Source organism: Choloepus didactylus, chromosome 11 (genome assembly GCF_015220235.1).
Source record: "Choloepus didactylus isolate mChoDid1 chromosome 11, mChoDid1.pri, whole genome shotgun sequence".
NCBI classification, from domain to species: Eukaryota; Metazoa; Chordata; class Mammalia; order Pilosa; family Megalonychidae; genus Choloepus; species Choloepus didactylus.
In genome coordinates this window covers 88,207,349-88,233,054 of record NC_051317.1, presented here as the reverse complement: position 1 = coordinate 88,233,054, position 25,706 = coordinate 88,207,349, and the positions used below count along the sequence as shown (strand labels likewise).

The 25,706-nt window shown below is 35.6% G+C and overlaps 2 protein-coding genes across 3 annotated transcripts in view; both read right to left on the bottom strand.

The window, feature by feature from the left end:
* The window catches only part of IPO11 (importin 11), a 297,051-nt gene that overhangs the window by 52,595 nt on the left and 218,750 nt on the right, over positions 1 to 25,706 (bottom strand). The gene's annotated exons all lie outside the window — the stretch shown is intronic.
* On the bottom strand, positions 51 to 3,739 carry LRRC70 (leucine rich repeat containing 70). 2 transcript variants are annotated; one of them, XM_037799094.1, is made up of 2 exons: positions 3,481 to 3,739; positions 51 to 1,938 (listed from the first exon to the last, which is right to left on the bottom strand). In XM_037799094.1, the coding sequence occupies exon 2, from the start codon at positions 1,781 to 1,783 to the stop codon at positions 1,085 to 1,087; it is 699 nt and encodes a 232-aa protein (XP_037655022.1). In that variant the 5' UTR covers positions 1,784 to 1,938; positions 3,481 to 3,739; the 3' UTR covers positions 51 to 1,084. The 2 variants fall into 2 exon arrangements, with proteins under 2 accessions (XP_037655022.1, XP_037655021.1); XM_037799093.1 differs by having other exon boundaries at positions 51 to 2,991; positions 3,481 to 3,571.

Sequence of the window (25,706 nt, the reverse complement as noted above, 5' to 3'; positions counted from 1 at the left end):
GTCTTTTCCCCCACCTTTCACCCCTAATCCATTTGCCAAGTCTGTTCATTTTACTTCCAAAGAATATCTAGAATCTATAGATCTTCTTTGCCACTACCCTAGCCCAGACCTCCACATCTGTCACCTGGATTAGGGATTCCGATTCTTACCCAAATAATCCTGCCTCCAGTCTTGCTTCTCCTTCCAGAAAAAGAGTGAACTTTCTAAAGGGTAAATTTGATTATGTTACTCCATTGCTTAAAATTCTTCATTGGCTCCCCATTACCCTCAGAATACAGCATGAAATTACAATATCCTTCATCAACTGATCTCTCTCCCGCTTCAAATCTTACACCATCACTTGCAACTCCAGCCATTCTGAACTTCTTTTAGTTCCTAAAAAGCAGAATCTTTCTTCTACCCTTCTAAAATGGTGCTACCTCTACCCATTACTGAGCTCTCTTCATCAGGCTAATTTCTACTTTTCCTTTATGATCCATTTCAGTGTCATGTTTTTTGCAAAGTCATCTCTGACCTCCACATGTTAAAACCCATAGGTCCTCCAAGTGCAGCACTTACCATACTGTACAGTAATCACGTATCTCCTCTAGATTTCAAATTCTACTGAGGATAGAAACCATGTCTATGTTTTTCACAATTACAATCCTAACATCTAAGCAGTTTTACTACAGCATGAAATAAAAAGCATGGGCTCTGGAGTCAGATACACCTAAAAAGTGTTACAAGCTGTGAGAATTTGGGACAGTTATTAAATTCTCTCTGTCCAGGTTTCTTTACCTGTAAAATGTAGACAACACTACTGTACAAGGCTGTTTAAGGATTATATGTGATATGTGAAGTGTTAAGCATAGCGCTTGGTAAACAGAAATGTTATTATTGTTACTTTAAAACAGTGCCTATCAAAGAAAATATTTGCTGAATGAATACAGTATTCACAAATTAAAAACATATACTTTAATAACACTAAGACCATATAATTCATTATGTTTGCAAACAAAGTATGTAATTCTTTAAGGAGGCTTTCAATTTTATGTATGTCCATGGCACTGAGGTTTTCTTAAAGACAGCATTTAGCTGAACTGAATTATAAAGCAGAATGTTCAAAAAGAATGACCTGTGCCTCACTTTCAGGAACAATTTGTTTATGAAGTCCGATCTGCTCCAAACCAGGGTTTTCTAGAGAATTTGGAGAAGTGTTACAAATTGAGGCAGTTACATTATACCTTGCTGACTGGTAAAAGCTGTAGTATTCAAGTCTATTTTCTCCTGAGTTTTCAGGTGCCTTTAGTTTTTGTTTAAACTGAACAATTTTGTAGATCAAAAAAGCAATCAGAACACAAGCTAAGATGAAAAAAGCAAGCAAAATGTCAAAAGCCTCATTCAATTCTTCAAGTTCTTGTGTACAAATTAAAGACGTTTTCCCTGACACTGATGCAGCATCAATTGGTAGGGCACTGTTTTTTTCCAAGTTCAAGTTAACAGGAGGAGTTATCTGCACAGGTAACACCGCAGTAGTTTCTAACGGATTGCCAAAGGTATTTTCCTGAAAAAACCTACTGGCAGGTGACGTACGAATTCGTTCCCAAAAAGTAACATTCTCAGTCTCAGTATTTTCCAAATGTTTCTCATTTGTGGTTATTTTATGCCAGGCCGTCATTAACGCAGTGGTCTTGTGATGAACGTGAAGAGATTTTACAGCCCAAACTCTGGATACATTTGTCGAAGATGTAGCACAATTTGTAAAATCAGTCCACTTAATATAATGCAATGCTCTGCCACGCATAGATGGGGGATTCTGACAATAGATGTTTAGAGTAATGGCTGAAGATGCTAGCCAGTCACGAAGGCCCAAGAGTTTGCAGTTACATTCCCAAGGATTAGAATTTGCCTGAAGATGAATCAGTGAAGACAACGGCTTAAGGACCCTTGGATGTAAGTCTGTAAGATTATTAAACGACAGATGAAGAATCTTCAAAGACCCTCCCATGTTTTCAAATGTATCACTATCAATGTTGATTATTCTGTTTCTATCTAACTGAAGGTATAATAAATTCTTTAACAAACTAAAGGTGTCAGAGTTTAAATTTTCTAAGTCATTATGACTTAAGATCAAATGTTTAAGATTATTAATGCCACTAAACCCATCCCTAGTAACATTTTTAATTCTTGCATTTTTCAGGAGGAGATACTCCAATTTGACAAGTCCTTTAAATGCAAAGGGCTGTATTGTTTCAATATGGTTATGAGACAAAGAAAGTTTTTTAAGACTCTTAAGTACTCCAAACACATTTGATGGTACTTTTGTTAAATTGTTGCCTTCTAGATACAAACAATCAAGGTTTTCAAGATGTTGAAAGCCTGTGTCTGATATCCTCAAAATTTTATTGTTTGATAAATCAAGTATGCGAAGAGCAATCATACCAACAAAGGTACCACTACCAAGGATAGTGAGGCGATTCCTTTGTAGATTTAAGTACTGAACTGAAACCAGGTCAATAAATACTCCTCTTGGAATGAAAGATATTTGATTAGACTGTAAATATAAATTACGGAGATTTGAAAGTCCCTCAAATATTCCAGGATCCAAGCGTTTTATAACATTATTATTTAGATATAGAAAATATAGATGTTTTAATTCAACAAAGGCTTTTGGATATACAAAAACAATGCCAGAATTATCCAAATACAATGCCACAAGAGAATGAAGTCCTGTTAATTCATTTTCACTTATATGAGATATATTATTTCCAGTTAGATAGAGAAAAACTGTACTTTCAGGAAAATTCTTGGGGATATTTGAAAGGCCTAAGTTACGACAGTTAATTTGTCTCCCAGTGCAGAGCTGGCAAACAGATGAACATCCAAGTATCTCTTTATGGAACAATAATACAAGACAAAAGGTAACAAGTAGAAACAGTCGTAGGCAAGGCAGAGAAAACTGTAATCCACACATAGCCCTGTTCTTGGTTTTTCTGTTCATATCAGAATTGTCTATAAAAAGAGAAAGTAAGACTGTAAACAATCAAAAAGTTCCTAAAACGAAAGTACTGGGAATTTTGCATTCTAATTTGTTTTTATTAGGAGCAGCCAATAATAGCAAATATCACAAATCATACTATGGTGAAAGCATAAAATAATGAAAGTTTGGAACATGTTCTAGAATTATTAAGACCTCCAGATCATTAACCCACTGTTTGACAAATGATAATTCAAATTTACTGAACTGCAAAATACAATGTTTGCTGAGTTAATTAAAAATATTACAATTTTGTATAACAAGTGATGATGTAGGGGTGAAAGTCTTTGGCTACAATAAATCCCTTAACTAAGATTTAAATGTAATGTCAATTAAATAACATTACAATTTGTGAAAATACAAATTCATTAAAGAACATTTAACTCTCTTTAAACTACAGTTTTTCACAAAGCCAAATTATTTTCATTTCAGCTAAAAGTTTATATTTAAATAAATAATCTTACCAAGAACAGGAAATTCATAGTATTATCCCTCGGCTGATTCAAGAAGAAGTTTTCTTTTTAAATCTGCTGAGGGACATTTCTAAACTCCATTTCTTTCTGTGGTATTGTTGATCTCCACCCCTCCACCTTTTTTTTCCTTAAGTTACCACTTAAAAAACAAACACCACTCTTCCCATTGGTTCCTCTACAGTCAGTGTGTAAAACAGGGGTTACCATGGATACAGGAAACTGAGAGACAGGAAGTAATTTTATCTGTGTTTCAAAAGTATTGTTGAAAGGAAATGCTGGAAACTTATTTTTTTTAGAATGCAGTTAATTTGAATTTTTCTAATGCACACACCTAAATATCTCTTATTATTTTAAAAATAAGTATGATTTTTTAAAAAGGAAACTTGAAAATTTTAAACATTCAGAATGAACAAACTCTGTATATCAACAACAGTTATATATTGAGTGGAAAATGCAAGTTGAAATAAGATGTATATAGAGAAATATAATTTTTGTGGAATTTTAAAAAGCTAAAAATATATATTGTTTTAAATATATATTAAGGACTTCAACTTTATTTATAATGCTTTATTCCTAAAAAACAGGTAGCAACAACAAAAAACAAGAACAAAAAAATTTTAAAAATTAAAATTAAAATAAAAAACAGGTAGCAAGAACAAACAATTTAAAGTTACGGATACAAACGTTGTTACATTATTGTCTGTGCTCACCATTTTTAATTTTTCAAACAATTATTGGGTATAAAAAGTACTGAGTGCTATAAATTTGTACCTTAAATATATTAAGTAGAAATTCTTTGATAAAATTACACATCAAATTACGTACAGAGGTTATCTCTGGCAAGAGAAGTTGGGGAGTACGAAAGAGGCCCTTTAATGACTTTTTGCCCTATATATATCTGAATTGTTTGAATCTTTTAGAATTAAAATGTATCTACATACAGTGTAATTTTTTAAGAAAAAGATTTAAAGAATTGAATATATATATATATATATTTTAAATAACATGGAAGATGGAACCTCAAAAGAGCCATGGCATATATATATATGTTTATGCTATATATTGTTTACTCATTAATTTTCCAAAAGGCAGACTGTTTAGGCATTTAAAATATCAGTAATAATATTAATTATATACTACAATTCCCTTTTGATACTAAAGCAGCTTTAATGAATTTCACATCCAGATAGCAATTACAGATTTTATTTCAATAGGAATTATCTCATATTAAATATTTGGTTTAATATCCAGCACTACCTTCCTAAGACTATACAAAAACAGATGGCATACTAGATGGCAGAGCATCATAAAAATGATTTAAAATTCTCACAATTATCCTTTGTGGCTGGCTATACTTATTATTATTTTATAGATAAAAGAAACTAAAAAAAAAGGAACAGAAAAACAAGACAGAGAAATGGCATGAATTAGAGGTAAAGATGGAACAGGAGCTAGGTCTTTCAAGTCTGTTTTTGTTTAATATCTTTAATAATATACAAGGTGGAATGCAACATACCAAATGGATTTTTCAATCTCATCATACAACTTTAAGAAATTAGGAGAAAAGTCAAAGAAATAGTCCATCAAAATCAAAATATAATTTAGAGGAAGAAACTACAAGGTAATAAGATCAGAGGTAAAATAAAAAAAGAATCTCAGAGAGAAGATAAGAAAATACTAACAGCTTTGCAAAACAGAAGTAGATATGAATAAGCCATATCACATCACAATTTTTTTAAAAATACTATCATTACCTCAAGGTACCTTTATCTGACTATCATGAAATACATAAGGGGAAAAAGCCATTTCATTAGCTTTGCCTTTGAGCATGTTCTTATTAAGAGTTTTTCTTACCATCAGTATTTTCTAATAAGATAAGGTAGAGAGATTCCAGAGAGCACAAGAGTAACTAATTTAAGAAAGTATCTGAAACTGGCTATCTAAAGCCCATTAAAAAAAAAAAATCACCCTCAGAAACATTTGTAAATGATAATAGGCAAGGATGGTTTAAGTGTGGAAGTAAATAACTTGGAAGATGGAACCTCAAAAGAGTCATGCCAGCTCAAGACAGCCAAGTGGAATTCTAAAACTCTAAACCAAATCAAAGAAACTTAAAACTCTCTTCTAGCATACAGAACCAAATGGAAGACTTCAATGCACATGCAAATACTGTAAGAAAAGTTGCTGCATATATGTGTGGGAAAATGGTGTTACAACATTACATATATTATGATCTCATTTTTGTAAGAAAAGAGATACACCAACACGTGTTGATGCTCTGTTGTTAGGTACATGTTTATAACTGTTATATTTTCCTGATAGATTAACTCTTTCATCATTATAAAATGTGCCTCTATCTGCAGTAACATTTTTCATTTTAAAATATATTTTGTCTGCTATTAGTATAACCACTCTAGTTTTCTTGCGGTTGCTGTATGTATGATACACATTTTTCCATCCTTTCATTTTCAATCTATTTCTACCTTTGAATCTAAAAGTGTGTCTTCTATAGGCATCAGATAGTTGGATTTTGTTTTTTTATCCAGGTTTTTTATACTGAATTGTTTGATCTATTCATAGTTCATGCACTACTCATTAAGTGTGTCATTTTGCTTTTTGCTGCTGTTATTCCTCTTTTCATTCTTGATTACCTCCCTTTGCAGTGAGTATTTTCTAATATAGCATTTTAATTTCTTTAATGATTAAATATATTTTTTGAGTTATTTCCTTAGTAGTTAGTTTAAGACTTACCATATGCATCTTATCAGAATCTGTTTCAGATTTATACTAACTTAATTCTAGTGAGATGAAGAAATGTTACTCCTATATAGCTTTATTCCCTTTTCTCCCTTTTTGGTAACTTTATTCTTATACATAGTATACCTATAAATGTAACAAAACATAACAATATATTTGTATAAATTATATATGTAATTTTATGTTCTTAACTTGAGAAAAGAAAGGACAGCAAGTATGTATTTATAGCTTTTGTTATACTACCTTTCTTTTTATCATTTCTGGTTCTGTTCATTAGTTCCTGTGGATTCGAGTTATCGAGTTCTTTCTTTATTGGCCGAATACAACTTTGCTCCCACCCAACTCCTCTGTGCTATTATTAGAATATATATTGCATTTCTCTATGTCATAGGTCCAACAATATATTATATACATATTGATTAATGTAATTTTTGCCTTATAAATCAGTTAAGGAAGTAGAAGAAATATGATTTCTATTGCCTTTTACAATTACATACTTACCTTTACTGGTGATCTTTGTTTTTTGTGTGTGGATTCTAATATTGTCTGACATCACTTTCTTTCAGCCTAAAGAAAGTCTTTCAGTATTTCTTGTAAGGTGGATCTGCTAGTAACAAATCCCAGTTTCTGTCCATCTGGGAAAGTCTATTTTACCTTCATTTTTGAAAGATAGCTTGGCAGGATATAGGATTCTTGGGTACACACAAACACACACACACACACACACACCCCACCGCAAGCACTCTGAGTATGTTATCCTACTGTCTTCTGGACTCTGTTGTTTCTGATGACAAGTCAGCTGTTAATCTTATTGCAGTCCTTGTAAATGAAGAGTTGTCTCTTTCGCTGCTTTCAAGATTTTTTCCTTGTCTTTGGCTTTCAGAATTTCTACTAGGATGTGTCTACTTGTGGATCTTACACCATATGTTACTGATTATCCTTAGTGTCCAGACATGGGGTCCTTAATTTTTTTAATTCTCTGTATTTTTAAAATATTTGCAATATTATGCCATTACTTTAAAAATCATAGGAAAATAAAGAGCCACTTAAAGAAAAACACACAAAGAATTTTTATAAAGAAGCTAAAGCCAGAGACTTGGCTTTAAGGGTACAAATTCAACATCTAACAAATACAACATATTTTAATATAAAATAACTAATACTTCTATGTATTAGTATTATGTATAAGTATATTTTATGCATTAGAATGACAGTCTCCCACTCAAAATACCCACAGAATTTTATATACAACAAACAGGTTATAGTTTTGAAATGGTCTGCCTGACATGATTAATTACCTTCCAATTGGAAATGCTATTTTGGCAGCTGGATATCTAAGTTTGGAGAGCAGAGAAAAGGTCAGAGCTAGGAATATTAATGTGGGCCTTAACAACCAAGGAAATGGATAGATTCCACCTACAGAATTCATACAACAGAGACAGAAAAGAAAAGGTTTGATGCTGAATTTAGGGTATTCCAATGTTTAGAAGTTAAAATTAAAGGAGAATACAGATTTAGCAAAGGAGAATGAAAGGGAGCAGAAACTAACTAAATAAAAAAACCCAGGAGAGTTTGATGTTCTAGAAGCCAAATGAAGAAAGGGCTTCAAGAAGGAAAAAAATAAATATGTCAAATGCTACTAAGAAGTAGCATTGGGAACTGAAAATTGACTGGATTTGGCAACATAGAAGAAATAACTGACCTTGGCTAGACTGGTTTTCAGTGGAGCGATGGGAATAAAAGCTTGAATGAAACGGATTCAGGATTTGGCATAGAGAAAAAAGGCATTAATGACGTAGAAAGCTGAGTTAAGTGTTCTCTTCTTTTTTTTGTTTAGTTGGGAAATACTACAGCATATTTGTATGCTATTGGGAAGGACTTAACAGAGAAAGGAAATTTGATGAGAATGAGATAGGGGTAATCATTGGAGCAAAGACCTTTGAGGAGATGGGATTCAGTGAACAGGTGGAGGGGATGGTCTTAGGTAGAAGAGTAAGAATTTATAGTCTATACACTGTAACACAGAGTTAGTAGAGCTTTTGGGTTACAGTCGCAGACATGCTGATAGAAAGGTGGTAGGCAGATGACGTAGTTCTCATCTGATTACTGCTATTTTCTTCTTAAATAAAAGTAAGTCAATGGAGGGGGTGGGCTGTACTGTAAATTTGAAAAGAGAGGGCAACATATGAAATAGACAACTATAAGAATAGGTCAGTGAACTAAGGGAGCAACTGAAGGGGCAGGGTGGGCAGGGAGAGGGTCAAACTGCTTAGATAATATAGCTTACTTTCAAACCACAGGAAAAACCTGAAAAATCCTACTACAGAAACATTAATGTTAATAATGTTAACAGTAGAAAACAGATTATAATGCAATAAAAAAGTAGTTAATGTGGTCTTGCTATAGGAAAAGAACAGGTTTGATTAAATAAAGAGGCAAACTTGAAATATTAGGTAAATATTTTAGGGGCATAAAACATCAGAACAAGGTATTTAGCAACTGTTAGTAGTAATTTATTATCAGTATATATTCTGCCCTAAAATACCTGCCACAACCCAGCTTAGCCCTAGGACCAAGAACATGCCAGGCATAGCATGTTTAATAGGAGTTTCTTACAGGAGCTGGCTTGTTCCATGGTGGTGGTGGGCCAGGAAAGATGGAAGTCAGCACTCCACAAAAGCAGGGAGTGCCAGGGGATGGTTTATAAGGGTTAGGACAAGGAGGGTGTGCTGGTTTGAATGTATTATGTCCCCCAAAATGCCATTATCTTTTATGTAATCTTGTGTGGGCAGAGGTATCAGTGTTGATTAGATTGTAATTCTTTCAGTGTTTCCTTGGAGATGTGCCCCCACCCAACTATGGGTGATGACTCTGATTGGATAATTTCCATGGAGGTGTTACCCCACCCATTCAGGGTGGGTCTAAATTAAATCACTGAAGCCATATAAATGAGCTGACAAACAGAAGGAACTCAGCACAGCTGAGAGTGACACTTTGAAGAGGAGCTACAACCAAGAGGGACACTTTGAAGAATGCACAGAAGCTGAGAGAGTAGCTGCAGATGAGAGACAGTTTGAAGATGGCCATTGAAAGCAGACTCTTGCTCCAGAGAAGCTAAGAGAAGACAAACACCCAAAGAGCAACTAAGAGTGACATTTTTGAGGAACTGCAGCCTAGAGAGGAACATCCTGGGAAAAAGCCATTGTGAAACCAGAATTTTGGAGCAGATGCCAGCCACATGCCTTCCCAGCTAACAGAGGCCATCCTTCAGTGAAGGTACCCGATTGTTGAAGCGTTACCTTGGACACTTTATGGCCTTAAGACTGTAATTGTGTAACCAAATAAACCCTTTTTTACAAAAGTCAATCCATCTATGGTGTTTTGCATTCCGGTGGCATTAGCAAACTAGAACAGAGGGTGTGAGAAAAGAATTTTTCGGCAAGGTCTTGTGACACAAGGGTCTGGAGATTTGTTATCAACAGTGCTCAGAGGAGGGGAGTTTCTATGCTTTGTTAACAGTACATTTTTTCCTCCCTTGGGGAAGGCTGATGACTTGTAAAGTCTGTCCTGGTCAGTAGGCACAGGCTATGTGAAATCACTATGGAGGGGAGAGGAGGGCACGATCCCAGGTCCTGGGCCCCCACAATACCCTAGGAAAAAAAAAATCTCCTCAGAACCTTTTCCAGGCCTGCATCCTAAAAATAAATGCATCTCAAATAGGCTATTACACTAAAAATGATACAGAGTAGTTACCCTATTGAAAAAAAAATGTCAGCCCCAACTAGGAAGAACTGAGAAAAATTTCACTATTTCAATAAAAATCTCTACTCTTTAAGATAGCACATGATATGAAAACAGAATCAGATTCACAATGTGCCAAAACATTCTGGAAAGAGAAGAATAGCCCTTTACTTTTTCATTGGTAAATATACAAGACAACATCCAGGCATCTCCATATACCTATGATTAACAATTAGAGCAAACAAAGAGATGTTGATATAATTAATATTCCAAAAGAGAAATGCAACATGTACAAAATTATAGTATAGCTTTAAAATTTGCAAACCAAAGTAGAAAGAAGGAAAAAGGATAGTTAAAAAAAAATAAAATTAAATTAACCACTTATCTGATTCAGGTTTTGTTACAAATATTCTTTGGCCAGATTGAAAAAGTTGATTTTCCCAATGCCATACTTTAAATATTTACTTTAAGTATTTGATGAAAAAAAGAAAACACCTCTAAAGCAGTGGTACCTATACCAGCAGCATCAGCAACACCTGGCACAGAATTGCAAATTTTCAGGCCCCACTCTAGAATGAATCAGAAACTTTGCAGGTAGGGTTTCACAAAGCTTCCAGGTGGTTGATACATGCTAAAAACCTACGCCATCCAACAGTATGGCAATTTAAAATAAAAATATAATAAAACTTAATTTTTCAGTGATACTAGCCACATTTCAAATGCTGAATAGTTACATGTGGCTAGTGGCTACCATAGTGGACAGTGCAGATACAGAACATTTCCATCACTGCAGAAAGCTTTACTAGACAGCACTGCTCTAGATAGACTGTGGTGGTTTGATGCTGCATATACACCAAAAAACATGTTCTTAAATCTAATCCATTCTTGTAGGTGTAAACCCACTGTAAGTAGAACCTTTTGATGATGCTCCTTCAGTTAAAGTGTAACCCATCTCATTCAGGATGGGTCTTAATCCTCTTACCAAAGTCTTCTGTAATAAATGGAATGGAGAGAGTGAAAGCATGAGCACCAGCCATGTAAGCACGAAGCTGAAAGCTAGAAAATCCAGAAGAGAAGGGAGAGACCAGCAGAAGCTGCCATGTACCTTGCCACGTGGCAGAGGAGCCTAAGGTCAATGGCTGCTGGTCTTCAGGAAGAAAGCATCTCCTTGATGATGCCTTCATCTGCTTCCAACTGTAAGCTAATAAACTCCCAGTGTTTAAACCAATTCATTTCAGCAGCCTAGGAAACTAATATACCTTCCAGTAAATATTTTTACCTATTGAATATGGAACCTCAATCTTTTCAAAGCTATCTTGTGGATGAAAATTAATTCTAACAGATTTTAGTATCTATTTGAATTTTGGGAAAATGCATTTCTTTGAAAAAATTAAAGGTAGCATTCCAAATTTTAAAAAAAGGGAAACTTCCTATATTTTATTATAATGACTCCAAAACATGCAAAAGAAATTGTGACTGTTAAGTCAATGTAGTAAAAATTCCAGTATATTACAAAAGAAAGTCTAGCCCTATTTCTGTGCATATAGGAGTGTTATTCTTAGAGACAAGTGATCACTTAGAGACAAGTGATTTGGACTGGAGAAGTCCAAACAAATCAAAAACTCAAAAAAGGTTGATGCAAGATGCAGGAAAGGAAATCAGAGACCCCTTCATCTTACTAGCTTTGATCATACCAGTAATTAGGGGCAAACCGGGATTAGAATCTAAATTTCTCAACTTCCCAACTGGACTTCCTGGAAGGTATATTTCTCTATGCTTTGGTTGAGTACTATCATTTCACAGCAATTTACATTATTAAGGGAGCTTAAAATCTTATGAACTTTAAGTCCTATAACATATTTTGCTAAATCTTCACATCATCACCAATACGTAATAATTCTCTGGAAATGGTTCCCTTTCTAGTTCCGACTAATTTTTATTAAAACTATTTCTGAACACTACACTAAGCCTCCAAAATGGGCTTCCCTCCATTTGTTCCCAGAAAAATTAGTCTCTCAGTGAATTACCTTTCTCTTATTCTTGTCACTGATCCTTCTTTTATAATTTTTCATAATCTCATGTCATAATCCCATACTTCACCTATCAAAATAAATCTATTTTTTCTATTCAGATTCTGTCCTTACAAGAATGAATATGCAAAATTAAGAAAACAATTTTTCTTTTATCTTTTAAATATATACCACCCATATATTTAGACATATTGCATCTAAATATATATATGAAGATTGGTTTACAATAGCAGTTACTGATTTTATGAGCCCTAAAATGAAGAGAATCAACACTGGAAACTATTTACAAGGAAAAAATCAAGTAAACAAAACAATCTATCCTTTTTCTCAATATAGCAGGAAATTTCAATGAAGAACATTATACAGTGGAAAAACTAGACAATGCTTTGACGAGAATACCAAAATTAACATCATCAGGGAGAGGCAGATGGACACCACGTACCTCTGGATGTGATATTCCAAGACCACAACATCACTTACATACTGTTCCAACTAGGAATGAATCTAATTATGAGGAAGTATCAGAGAAACCCCAAATGAGGAACATTCTTTTCAGGCAGACAAAGAAAGAGAGAGGGATGGGGAAGAGAGAAAGAGAAAGGATTGTGTTCTTCAAAAATATTAGTCAAAAGAGAAACAAAAAATCTGAGGAAATGATATCCCAGATTAAGAGGAAACTGCAGATGTGACAACTAAATGCAATACCTGATCCAAGAATGAAGTATGTACAAGTAAAAGGCCATGATCTATAAAAACTACATTCAAATGGTTCAAAAAATAAAACATTATGTGCTTGTGGGGAAGTGTGTATACACATTGCTCAAGTACACATATCTCCATTCATCCAGACATAAAGAGTGAGTGAGAATAAATGATAAAATAAATGAGGCAAAAGTTAACAATAGGTGATTCTGGATAGTTTATATAGGGTTCTTTGTACTATTCTTACAACTTTTCTGTAGGTGTTAGATCATTTCCAACTGTGAAGCTTTTAAAAAATTATCATGTGATGGCAGCTATGAAAAGGGTTTTTCATTCAAAATCTTTTCTTATGCATCACTGTCAGGATACGTTATTTCTAAGTTTTGGGGTATGCTTTAAAAACAAAAACAGAACGAAACAACTTTTGTGCTCCTATAACATGGCAAAAACAGTGAACACTTCTTTTTGGCCAACTGTCAGCAAGGAAATCTCCTAAGAAATTTTTAGCTACATTCCATTAATCTATTGGTGAGAATAAAAATAAATTTTATGCATGAGAAGTGTAAAATGTCTCAACTATGCCTGTGACTTTAGAGCTTTAAAAAGAAACAGATGCTTTCTAATTAACTATAAAGTGTCACTTGGACACTTTCAAAGAACATAATTCATCGTTCCTCCTAGTTTGGTATTATCACTTTATAAGAAAGTTTTAAACTTCTTGATATTAGTTCCTGTTACACAGTCATTTTGAAAAGCAAGATTCTATTTCTATAGACTATTTCAGATAACATCCTCATAGCTGCTACAGAATAATAAAATTTTTTACACTTTTACACTGTGAAGCCCAGTAAGTGGAACTTAACTCTTATAGGAGGACCATTCCAATTTAGAAAATGCTAACAGAGATAAATTAGACAAAGTATCTTTCCTTTCCGCTGGCTCTACATGACACTTCTGGAACACTAATCTCTCCTCTGCTCCTACCTGCCACCTTCTGTTCTGCTGAAATCATATAGTAATTTTAGATCTAAACCATATTAAATTGTATCTTTGCTACATGTCCCTTCCATTTTGATGGTTTTTATTTAGAGCTTATTTACCTATTTCCAGTTACCATAATCCCTATAATTTTAAGCATACACACAGTGAAGGATGATGAAGAAAGGAATGAGCCTAAATGCTGAGTTACTAAGTCCATGATGGCTCTCTTCCAATAAATATAGATGACATATGAAAGTGAAATTGCTTATTTATTTTCTTGCCTAAAAGATAAATGTATGAAATGGATAAAGTTACAAGGAAGACTGCACTGAATATAGGGATTGGTATATGGAGTTAAGAGCATAGATTTGGGAGTGTCAGCATTTTGAGGTTAATATTTACATAACAACTAGATGTTATAAGAAAGCAGCAATACAACGAAATGTGCTGCCTAAAAGGATAGGGAACTTCCTATTAGCAAAGTCTCCAAATGGAAGCTGAATGAACATCCATCAGAGATACCGCAGAAGGAAATTTCATCACCCAGTAAACAATGAATCTAAATAATCTGAAAGGCAATTTTCATGCTAAGCCACTGAAGTGTCTAAAGACCATTCAATATGACTAAGAGGCATCGAGGGCTCCACACAACACCATCTAAGTCAGACATGAGATTGATCAAATTGGCCACTATGTGAAAAATAATTCCAGAACCAATCACATTTTTATAACTGCAAAATGGGTGATAGCTTCCTGGAGCAAACTGCTAACCTCTTCAGGGCTGGCTATTAAAGAACCTGTACAACTTAGATCTGCTAGAATCTCTACCACTTAACCCCCGTTATTTTCACAGGCAAAAGAAACAGGAGCAGCTTTTTTTATTCCAGTAGTCAAGGCTCATGACCTGGTCAGCCACACAAATTTCTATCATGTTACCTCACATAGCCATTAAGTGTTTAAGAAAAATCCAATTATAAAAACCCACCGATTACAACTTCGAAAAGGGCTTCCAAAAGACCCAACCACATTTCCATAAAAAAAAATTCTGTTCTTATGCAATTTGATAGAAAGCAAATTCCTTTCTAAGTTTTTCTTTTTTGTTTTTTTTTTAATTCAATTTTATGGAGATATAGTCACATACCATACAATCTTCCAAAGCGTACCATCAATTGTTCACAGTACCTTTATAGTTGTGCATTTATCACAATCAATTTTTGAACCTTTTCATTACCACCCAAAAAAACAAAACTTAAAAGAAAAACAAATACCCAAAACACCCATCCCCCTAAATCCCTCCCTATTATTCATTTATTTTGTCCCTGTTTTTCTACTCATCAGTCTATACAGGGATAGACAAAGGGAGTATGAGCCACAAGGTTTTCACAATCACACCGTCACACCATGTAGCTATATAGTTATACTATCATGATCAAGAATCAGGGATACTGGATTGCAGTTTAACAGTTTCAGGTATTTCCTTCTAGCTATTCCAATACACTAAAAACTAAAGAAGGACATCTATATAGTACATTAGAATAACCTCCAGAATGTCCTCTCAACTCCATTTGAAATCTCTCAGCCACTGAAACTTTCTTTTGTTTCATTTCTCTTTCTCCTTTTGGTCCAGAAGGCTTTCTTAATCCCACGATGCTGGGTCCAGGCTAATCCCTGGGAATCATGTCCCATGTTGCCAGGGAGATTTATAACCCTGGGAGTCATGTCTCATGAAGAGGAAGGGCAGTGAGTTTACCTGCAGAGTTTGCTTAGAGAGAGAGGCCAACAAAAGAGATTCTCTGGGGGTGACTCTTAAGCACAATTATATGTAGGCTTAGCTTCTCCTTTGCAGTAACAAGCTCCATAAGGGCAAGCCCCAAGATCTAGGGCTCGGCCTTCTAAATTAGTAGTCCCCAATGCCCCCAGTCCCTCAAGGGGGCTTTGCAAATCCATTTTTATTCTCTGTCCAAGTTGCTCTGGGATGTTTAAGGGCTTCACACCAACCTGTACAAACCAACCAGATATCACTCCCAATTCCAAGTTCCACGTATTTATGGTGTTTGAATAAACTGGCCATACAAGTTAAATTATACAGTGATACAGAAAATATGTATTTTGCACTGAATAAACATCTCTTCCTTTGATCTTTCCCAAAAGTTGAACCTTTAAAATACCATCAATATTGTTCTTTACCCTTTAGTCTGATTCACCTTATTTCTAACTGAGTCTGTTCCATTCATATCTCTAATTGAAGTTGATCTATTTTTCAGCCTCTTTAACATTTGCTGTATGGGGTAATGCTGACATTCATAGCTGCTAAACTCTGGCTCTAAGTCTCAGCTGTCACACAGATACCCGAAATTCCAGGGACCGACTAGGTTATATACAAGGAGCTTAGCATTTCAGAATTTAGAAATAGCCATTACAACTCAGGAATAGATTTAACTGCTGTAAGAGCTTCCACCACAGGAACCTTTACCACAAGCCTTCCCCTGAAAACCTATGCTCTCAGATTCAATTCTTACAGTTTACATACTATGGTTAGCCCATATTAGTGAGACATTATAATGTTTGTCTTCATTTCTGGATTATTTCACTCATATACAGTCCTCAAGGTCAAGTCATCTAGTTGCATACCTCACAACTGCATTCCTCCCTGTAGCCATTCATTATTACATTGTATGTATATACCACAGTTTGCCATTCCTTTCATCAGTTGATGTACCCTTAGGCCACTTCCATCACTGTGAATCATGAATAATGCCACCATGAACAACACTGTGTAAATGTCCATTCGTGTCCCTGTTCTCAGTTCTTCCGAGTACATAACCAATAATGGGGTTGTAGGACCATATGGGAACCCCATACTTAGCTTCCTGTGGAACCACTACATTGCCCTCCAGATGGGTTGCACCATTCTATTTCCCTACCAACAGTGATTAGGAACATCCCTCTCTCTAAATTTTCTCCAGCACTTGTAACTCTGTTTATTTTTTTAAACAGTTTTATTCACACACCATCCATTCCTTCCTAAGTAGACAATCAATGGTTCCTGGTATAATCACATAGTTATAATTCATCACCTCAATCTATATAAGGACATTTCCATTTCTTCCTCAAAGAAAGAGGAAGAGGAAAAAAAGAAAAAAGAAAAAAAGAAAAAAGAAACGATGAATAAAAAAATAAAAAATACAAAACAATAAAAAAAGGTCAAACACCATCACCAATGTCAAGAATCCTATATCCCTCTCTTATATCCCCCTCTTACAGAAATTTAGCTTTGGTATATTGCCTTTGTTACAATTAATGGAAGCATATTACAACGTTACTGTTAACTATAGAATCTAGACTGCATTGGTTTTATTTTTTTTCCCCACTACCATCCCATTTTCAACAGCTTGCAAAGGTGACATTCATTTGTTCTCCCTCATGTAAAAACATTCCTATATTTGAACACTTAATCACAATCATTGACCACTCTAGGTTTCACTAAGGTATACAGTGCCAGTCTTTGTCTTCTATCTTTCCCTCTGGTGTCATACATGCCCCTAACCTTCCCCCTTTCAACTGTACTCACAGACATCTTTGTTCAGTGTACTTACAATATTGTGTTACCATTGCACAGTATTGTGCAGGCCATTTACACAATCAATACTGTTGAACATTCTATATTCCTTCAGCATCAAATGCCTGATCTCTACCCTTTTACTGTCTCCTGTTATCTTTATTTCTACTGTCTTCTCCAAACCTCTCTCTCCTATTGTTTCCTATCTGTCTGTAGCACTCCCTTTAGTATTTCTCATAGAGGCGGTCTCCTGTTCACAAACTCTCTCAGTGTCTGTTTATCTATAAATATTTTAAACTCTCCTTCATTTTTGAAGGACAGAGTTGCTGTATACAGGTTTCTCAGTTGGCAGTTTTCCTCTTTCAGTATCTTGAAAATATCATACCACTGCCTTCTCGCCTCCATGGTTTCTACCGAGAAACCTTCACTTAGTCTTAATGAGTTCCCCTTGTATGTGATAGATAGCTTTCTCCTGCTGCTTTCAGAATTTCCTTTGTCTTCGACATTTGAAAATCGGATTAATGTCTTGAAGTAGGTTTATTTGAATCAATACTGTTTGGGGTATGCTGCACTTCTTGGACCTGTGATTTTATGTCTTCCATAAGAGTTGGAAATTCTCACTGATTATTTCCTCTATTATTCTTTCTGACCCTTTTCTCTTTTCTTCGCCTTCTGGGATACCTATAACACCTATATTCATGTGCTTCATGTTGTTATTCAGACCCTGCTCATATTTTCCCATTCTTTTTCCTATATGTTCTTTTTTGCATAGGATTTCAGTTGTCCTGTCTTCTAGTTCACTAATCCTTTTTTCTGACTCTCCAAATCTGCTATTGTATGTCTCCATTGTGTTCTTCATCTCTTCTATTGTGACTTTCATTCACATAAGTTCTGTCATTTGTTGTTTTCCAAACTTTCAAGTTCTTCTGTATGGTCTCCCCGTGTCTTCTTTATATTCTTCATCTCTTTTGTCACATTTTCTTTCAACTCATTGATCTGATTTAGAAGATTTGCTTGAACATCTTTAATTAGTTGTTTCAACTCCTGAATCTCAGTTGAGGTATTGGTTTATTCCTTCGGCTGGGCCATATCTTCCTGTTTCCTGATGTGGCTTGTGATTTTTTGCTGTCTAGACATCTGATTTTCTTGATTACTTATTCTGGAGGTCATTCTCTCTCTTGTGCCTAGGGTTTTCTTGTAGGTTTTCTTTGATCTCTATATTTCTTTGTCTCTCTCACCGGGCAGTTGTCAGATTGGCTCTGTCCCCAGTCTTGCCCCCAAACCAGGCACCCACCATGGCCTACTGCAGGGATGGGAGGTAGGCACTGGGCACCCAGTGAGTTCACTGTGTGTTGTAAGATAGATCTACTGGCTTTCAGTGGTGCTCTGTTTTCCACCAGTCAGCAAGACCTGGGTTTGTTTTAGAGCCCTGCTTTGACAGTTGTTTGTCCGTATTTCTTGGCCAAAACTGGGCTGGGTTCCTGTGTAGGGTGTGTAGACCAGCTCCTGTGGTCCTTACAGAGGGTCTGGAGCATCTTTTTAAAAGTGTTTTAATTCCCTTGCAACTTCCGGACTGCTCAGCAGATGGCAACGTCTGGTACCTTAATCGTCCTCAGAAGTTGCTTTCCCTCCAAGCATGGGCTGCATCTATAAAGGTGAGCAAACTGCAGGGCACAGGGATGAAAATGCAGTCTCTGTACATGTTTTCTCAGTCTCTTTGTCCCTCACTGACCTGGGCCTTGAAATGTCCTACCCTGACCTTCAGGTCTTCAAACTGAGGTAAGTCTCACTGCTGTTGAGAGATGTTATAGTCTGTGTCCCTGGTGGAAGGGGTCCTGTCTGCTGATTCTGTGCCTTTCCCACACTGAGAATGAGTGAGGAGAAACAGAGATGACCAGCTAGTCTGAGAGAGAAGATGCCTACCTGCTATTTCTTCTCTTTCTTCAATTCAGCATTTGCAGGGTCCTTCTCCAGTATGCATCTTCCTCCAGAGTTTCAAACAATTCAGAATTATCCTTTTTATCATTGAATCTCTGGAGAGAAGTTTTTAGTAGCTGTTCACGTTGCTATGTTGATGACGTCACTCTCTCTACGTTTTTCTTAATGAACATTACTTGAAAAACTGAACCCTGAAAATCTAAACTAATACGATTTTAAATAAGCTTTACCAAACATAGACAGAAGAAAATAATTTTTAAAGCTCCAATATTTGCTGATTATGTAAGGATCTTAAAGAAAATTACTCTCCATTTCGTAAGTGAAGAAAATTAGGCTCAAAGAAATAGAGATATTGTGCTGGTTTGTATGTATTGTGCCCCCTAGAAAAAGCCATGTTCTTTGGTGCAGTCTTGGGGGGGGGGGCAGGCATATTAGTGTTGATTAAGTTGGAACCTTTGGATTAGGTTGTGTCCATGGAGATGTGACCCACCCAACTGTAGGTGCTAACTCTGATTAGATAATTTCCATGTAGGTGTGGTCCCACCCATTCAGCATGGGCCTTGATTGGTTCACTGGAGCGCTATAAAAGCTCAGACAGAGGGAGCTCGCAGCTAGCTAGAGCTGAGACAGACATTTTGAAGATGGCCATTGGAAGCTGATGCTAACATTTTGGAGAACACCATTTTGAAACATAAATTGGGAGCAAGCAGACACCAGCCACATGCCTTCCCAGCTAACAGAAGTTTTCCGGAAACCATTGGCCATCCTCCGGTGAAGGTACCCAATTGTCGATGTGTTACCTTGGACACTTTATGGCCTTAAGACTATAACTCTGCAACCAAATAAACCCTCCTTTAAAAAAGCCAATTCATTTCTGGTATTTTGCATTCTGGCAGCAAAAGCAAACCAGAACAGATTTTGGTACCAAGAGTGGGGTGCCACCTGGACTCTGCCTCTTTGGGGCAAAGACTCTACCCCCTCTGCACAGTGGTTTGCTAATTTTCTTGGGATATGATAGGAACATGTTGAAAGCAATGTAGTTATTTTAGGTTATTTGTTTTTCTTAATCCTTTGCTTTGTTTTGTTTGAAATGTGTTTTTTTGTTGTTGTTGTTTGTTTTAATTTTTCAATAAAGTTAAAAAAATAAAAAAACTAAAACTAAAATAAAATAAAATGTGGGAAGCTGGCAGTTTGGTCAAACTACTTAAAGCCTTGCACAACTCTTTTACAAGTAACTGAAATTACTTAACCTTTCTATGTTTAACATGATGGTTAAACCCAGGGCTTACATATGGGGTTAGTGAGTGGGATGGAATAGAAAGAGAAATTTGAGTGGTCCTACTTCTTGCCTTATGTCACAGAATTTTGGTTATGCAGAGTATAATTTTTTAAAAACAAAAAGGTAGAAAAAACAGAAGTGTCACAATGCAGTCTATTTTGCTCAGAAGATGGGGATAACTTAAAAATGGCAAAGGCAGATCCAGAGTGTCATTCTGCATTCATCACTCTCACTTCAATCCCCAAGTAAATAAGTAGAATCTTTCTGGTGTCCTCACATCTCAAAGGACACCATGCATCATCCCCCTTACTGGTCTTCTAGTGGACAAGATTCTGATTCCCAATTGTCTCAACACTGACTGTTAGAATCACCTGCTCAGCTTTAAAGGCATATTGATGACCAGACATACCAATTAAATCAGAAATTTTGGAGAGGGGCCTTAGTATCATTTAAAAGCTCCCCATATGACTCTAATGTGTAGTCTGGGTTGAGAGCTACTGTCCAGTCTAATATTTTATAAATGCTGAAGTCAGGTGTTTTCCTTAATCCCTATTTTTATCACCAACTCATGACCTCTGGTTTTCTATTGGTTTTTTTGGCCTTTGAATCAAATCTATAATCTGCCCGCTTTTAAGAGGTCTTCAGTATCTCATGATTTTGTAACATTCTTAAAAAAAAAAAAAAAAAGTGGCAAAGGGACAATTTGAACCTGGGCAGTAGGATTCTTAAAATATTATGGTATTGGGGATGTATGCACAACTATGTAATGATACTGTGAGCCAGTGATTGTATACTTTGGATGGTTTGTACGGTGTGGAATATATCTCAATAAAATTGCATTAAAAATACTATAGTATATATTTACTAATACTTTTCATGATACCCAAAATGATCAGCAAACATTAATCAATCAACTAATAATCAAAAACCTCAAGTCACGTAAGCTTCCCACAGGTGAGTAATGGTGGAACAGAATGATTTAAACGATGTTTCTACCACAGTGAATACCACTTCATATCACTAACAGCGCTATAATAAAAAAAAAAAAAAACAGGTAACAAGTGTCAGCAAGGATATGGAGAAACTGGAACTCCTGTACACTGCTGGTGGTAATGTAAAACAGTATAGCCACTTTGGAAAATAATCTGATGGTTTCTCAAAATATTAAACAGTTACCATATTACCATATAACCCAGAAATACCTAAGAGAAATAAAAACATATGTCCACATAAAAACCTGTACATGAATGTTCAAAGCAGAATTATGAATAATAGCCAAAAAATGGAAACAACTCACATGCCATCATCTGATGAATGGATAAATAAAATATGGTATATCCATACAATGGAATATTATTCATAATGAAATAGAATGAAATACTGATACATGACACAGAATGAACATATGGATACTAAATGAAAGAAAGTTCAAAAAATCACATATTGTATGATACCATTTATATGAAATGTCTAGAACAGGCAAATCTGTAGAGACAGAGGGTTGTCTGGGGGTGAGGGTGGGGATGGGAATGAGGGGATGAGGAGTGCTAAAGAAAACACGGATTTTTGGAGTGATAAAAATGTTCTAAAATTGATTGTGGTGATACACAACTCTGTCGATACACAAAAAAACTATTGATATACATTTTCAATGGGTGAACTGTATGGTCTCTGAATTAATCTAAATAAAGCTGTTACTAAAAAAGACATTTTAAGGACTTTTTTTGTGAAAGGAATACAAAACTTTGAGAACAATTTTTTTACTGTAAAAAAGCTAAATAAAATCTTAGATTAAGAATACAGATATGAGAAATATTATAAAATGCTAAATAAAAATATATGACCTAAGAGTAAAAGATTCATCTATTTTAAAGGATGAAAATAAAATTCTATCATGTTAAAAATTCACTTAGAAATGCTCATTTGAAATCAATTGCAAATCAGATAAAACAGCATTTCCACAATTAAAAAAATCTGTAAACTGCCTTCTTTTTAATTATACTCAAACTATATCAACATACTACTCTTTGTAATCTGTGACCTTGATCAAGCCTAACTTTTAAAAAGTCTTAAAATGTAAAACAATTCCATTATCTTAAAAAATTCTTGAACTATAACAAACTTTCAAATGTTGATATTACATATACTGTTTTTTGAGATGAATGAGAATTATGGAAAGGTACTCAATATTCAATCCAGGCAGGTTTAGTAAATCAAGATACCCAGAGGACTGTATTATAGGTCAATTTCTCCTCGAAAGCAAGCTATCACACCCAAAAACCCAGCTGCTTTTCTCAGTGCCTTTTAAATTAATCAACTAGTTTATGCTATAAATTCCCTAAAAATGACTGCCTTGAACCTAAAGGAAAAAAAAAAAAAGAAGTGATATTTAAAATTCTTTTAGAAGCTTGGTCTCAAAGAAACTTATGTCTGGAATTCTGAGAACTATAGCATAAAAATATGTTTTTGAAGCTGGAGGATGAATTGCTATTTCAGAGAACCAAAGAAAAGTTCAAATATTCTCATTCTTATATACAAGTAATTGTATTTATTTAATCTATGCCTTTTAAGGAAAACTCTTTTAAAAACATTTTTAAAGGAGGCATATGTAAAGAATAGGCTGGATATTATTTTCACATAAACAATTAGTTGAAGAAAATATTACTTCCTCTATGTAAGGGGGTTACATAAGTGAACATCCTTGTTCTTATGAAATGTACGTGGAAATATTATGTGTTCAAAGATTACAGTATATACAACCTACTCTCAAATGTTTAGAAAATAGATGAAAGAAAGAGAGAGAGAGGGAGAGAAAGCTAGCAAACGTGGCAAAATGTTAAAATTGGTGGATCTGGGTCAAGGCAGGCGATGGAGAGGAATACTGGAGTTCTCTACATGGATTTTGTATTATTTTTGCAACTGTCCTAGTAAGCTTGAAAGTATTTTGAAATAAAAGGTTTAATTAATACCAGCAAGCAAACAAAAATGAATACAGATGTTAATGACAGGGAAATCTGTGTGTGGGGAATATGTAAGAACTCTATTTTCTGCATTATTTTCCTGTAAACCTTCAACTGCTCTAATAAAAAAAGATTAAAAAGCAAAAATGAAAGCACGTACACAGAGTCTCAATAGTTTAGAACTATATATACTGTATTGGATGGATGGATAAGGGAGGGAGGGAAGGAGGAAATAAGAATAATACACTATGCAGACAGCTTGAACATACATATGTAAACTCACTTAATCTTCATAACACCCTCATTAGGAAGATACCGTAAGTATTCCCATTCTAAAAATGAGGAAATTAAGGGGGGTTAAGTAACTTGGCCACAGTCATATGCAAGTGACTGACAGCATTGGAATTTGAGTGTGGTTAAGAAATCTACAGTCTTCAACAAATCTCTGAACCACTAGTAGCAGAGTAGTGGTTCTGAATCAGGGACAATTTTGCCTTCCAGGGGGATTTCTGAAGATATTTTTGATTGGCAAGACTTGGAGAGTGGAGGTGTGTACATGTGTGCTACTGATACCTAGTTGGGTAGAGGCCAAGGATGCTGCTAAACATTCTACAGTGTATAGGACAGCCTCCAACAACAAATAATCATCTGGCCTAAAATGTCACTAGTGGTGATGTTGAGAAACTCTGCTTTAGAACAATGGATTTGTTTCTGCATTTGAAAATCCAGAACAACAAAAGAAAGAGAAAAACACGCCCCAGTGTAGCTTGACAAGAAAAAAAAATCATTATCAACATTATTCGCTAGACATGCTCATTTGGGGCAAGGAAAATGGTATACTGAAAAGTGTGAAAGAAACACAGGAACATGAAATTACTATTACATGGAAAATTAAGCAGGAAGTAAACACTGAGGATGGAGAAGGGGAAAAATTCATCCCCAAACACCAACAAACTATGTAGTTGTAAGTACAAGTGTAACCAAGAAGTTAGGATTTGAGTCTGATTATGATTACTGAGTCATTACATAAATATTCCTTTTTACTTTCTGGTATATTAGAGAAGACAGGGGGAAATATCTGAAACCTGAACTGTAATCCAACTGCCTTGATCTTTGATGATTGTATAGCCATTATCTTGTGCCCCTGTGATTGTAAAAATCATGTGACTAACCTTCACCCATTTATCCAGTTTTTCAACTTTTAAGTGCCCCAGTCTAAGTATTAATTTTTTATAGAGGCTATTAATTTTTCACAATTTATATATAAAAGATATTTTTGAACCACCACCTAGATAAAAATTATTGAAGCAAACTATTCTCATAAAAAATGTAAAACAAACATGCTTCTAACACAAGTGTTAGGTTTTTCGATCGAAAAGAAAAGAGATGACAAATAGATCAAAAGGAGTTTTATTGTGTGCAGGCGGGCTGAAACTTAGGAAAATGGTGACAGCCCTGAGCTAAGGGAACAGTAGGGAAGTTCTTTGTCCAGGGATGGGGAGGCTGGCAGGTTTAAGTTTGCAGTCTTTTAGTGGCTACTTTTGGGAAAAGGGGTAGTTGCAACAGCAGTTTCAACTTGGCTAGGAAGCGCTGCATAAGGAGGAGGAGGAGGAGAACTGCGATGGCAGCAGGTACAGCCCTGGCGGGGGTGGGGCGCGGCAGGGGGAGGAGGATTGAGGAAAAAATTTTTGGAGGGATTGAAGGAAGAGTCGGGAAGAGGAGGAGAGGGAGCACTGAGTTCAGAGACAGGCTGTTTTGGGAAAGGGGAATGGAGAAGAAGAATTTGGTAAGTGGAACAAGTTTGGCAGAGAGTGGGGGCGCCTGTGCAAGTCCAAAAAGGCCTGGACATATGGGACTTCACTCCACTTGCCCAGATGCCGACAACAGTCATCAAGGTTAAAAAGAATTTGTGGATCCAGGGTTCTGTTTTCTGGCCAGGAGGATCCATTATCTAACTTGTATTGCAGCCAGGCGGAATTACAATAGAAAATAAGCCTCTTGGGTTTTAGATCTCTGAGGCCAAGTTCTTTGAGGTTTCGAAGTAAGCACCCTAGAGGGATGGGTTACTGGGAGGCTGGGATTGCTTGTTTCCCATGATTAGACATGAGAGTTCCCAAGCTCCAGTGCAGTGATGCAGTGATGCAGTGAAGTAGCTCTCACCTAGCACTAGGATTCCTGTGAATGTTGTCCCAGACAACAAGAAAGAGAGTGCCGGAGAGAGAGAAGGTGCTTTCTCCTTACCCTGAGATGATTCGCTGGTGATGGGTGTT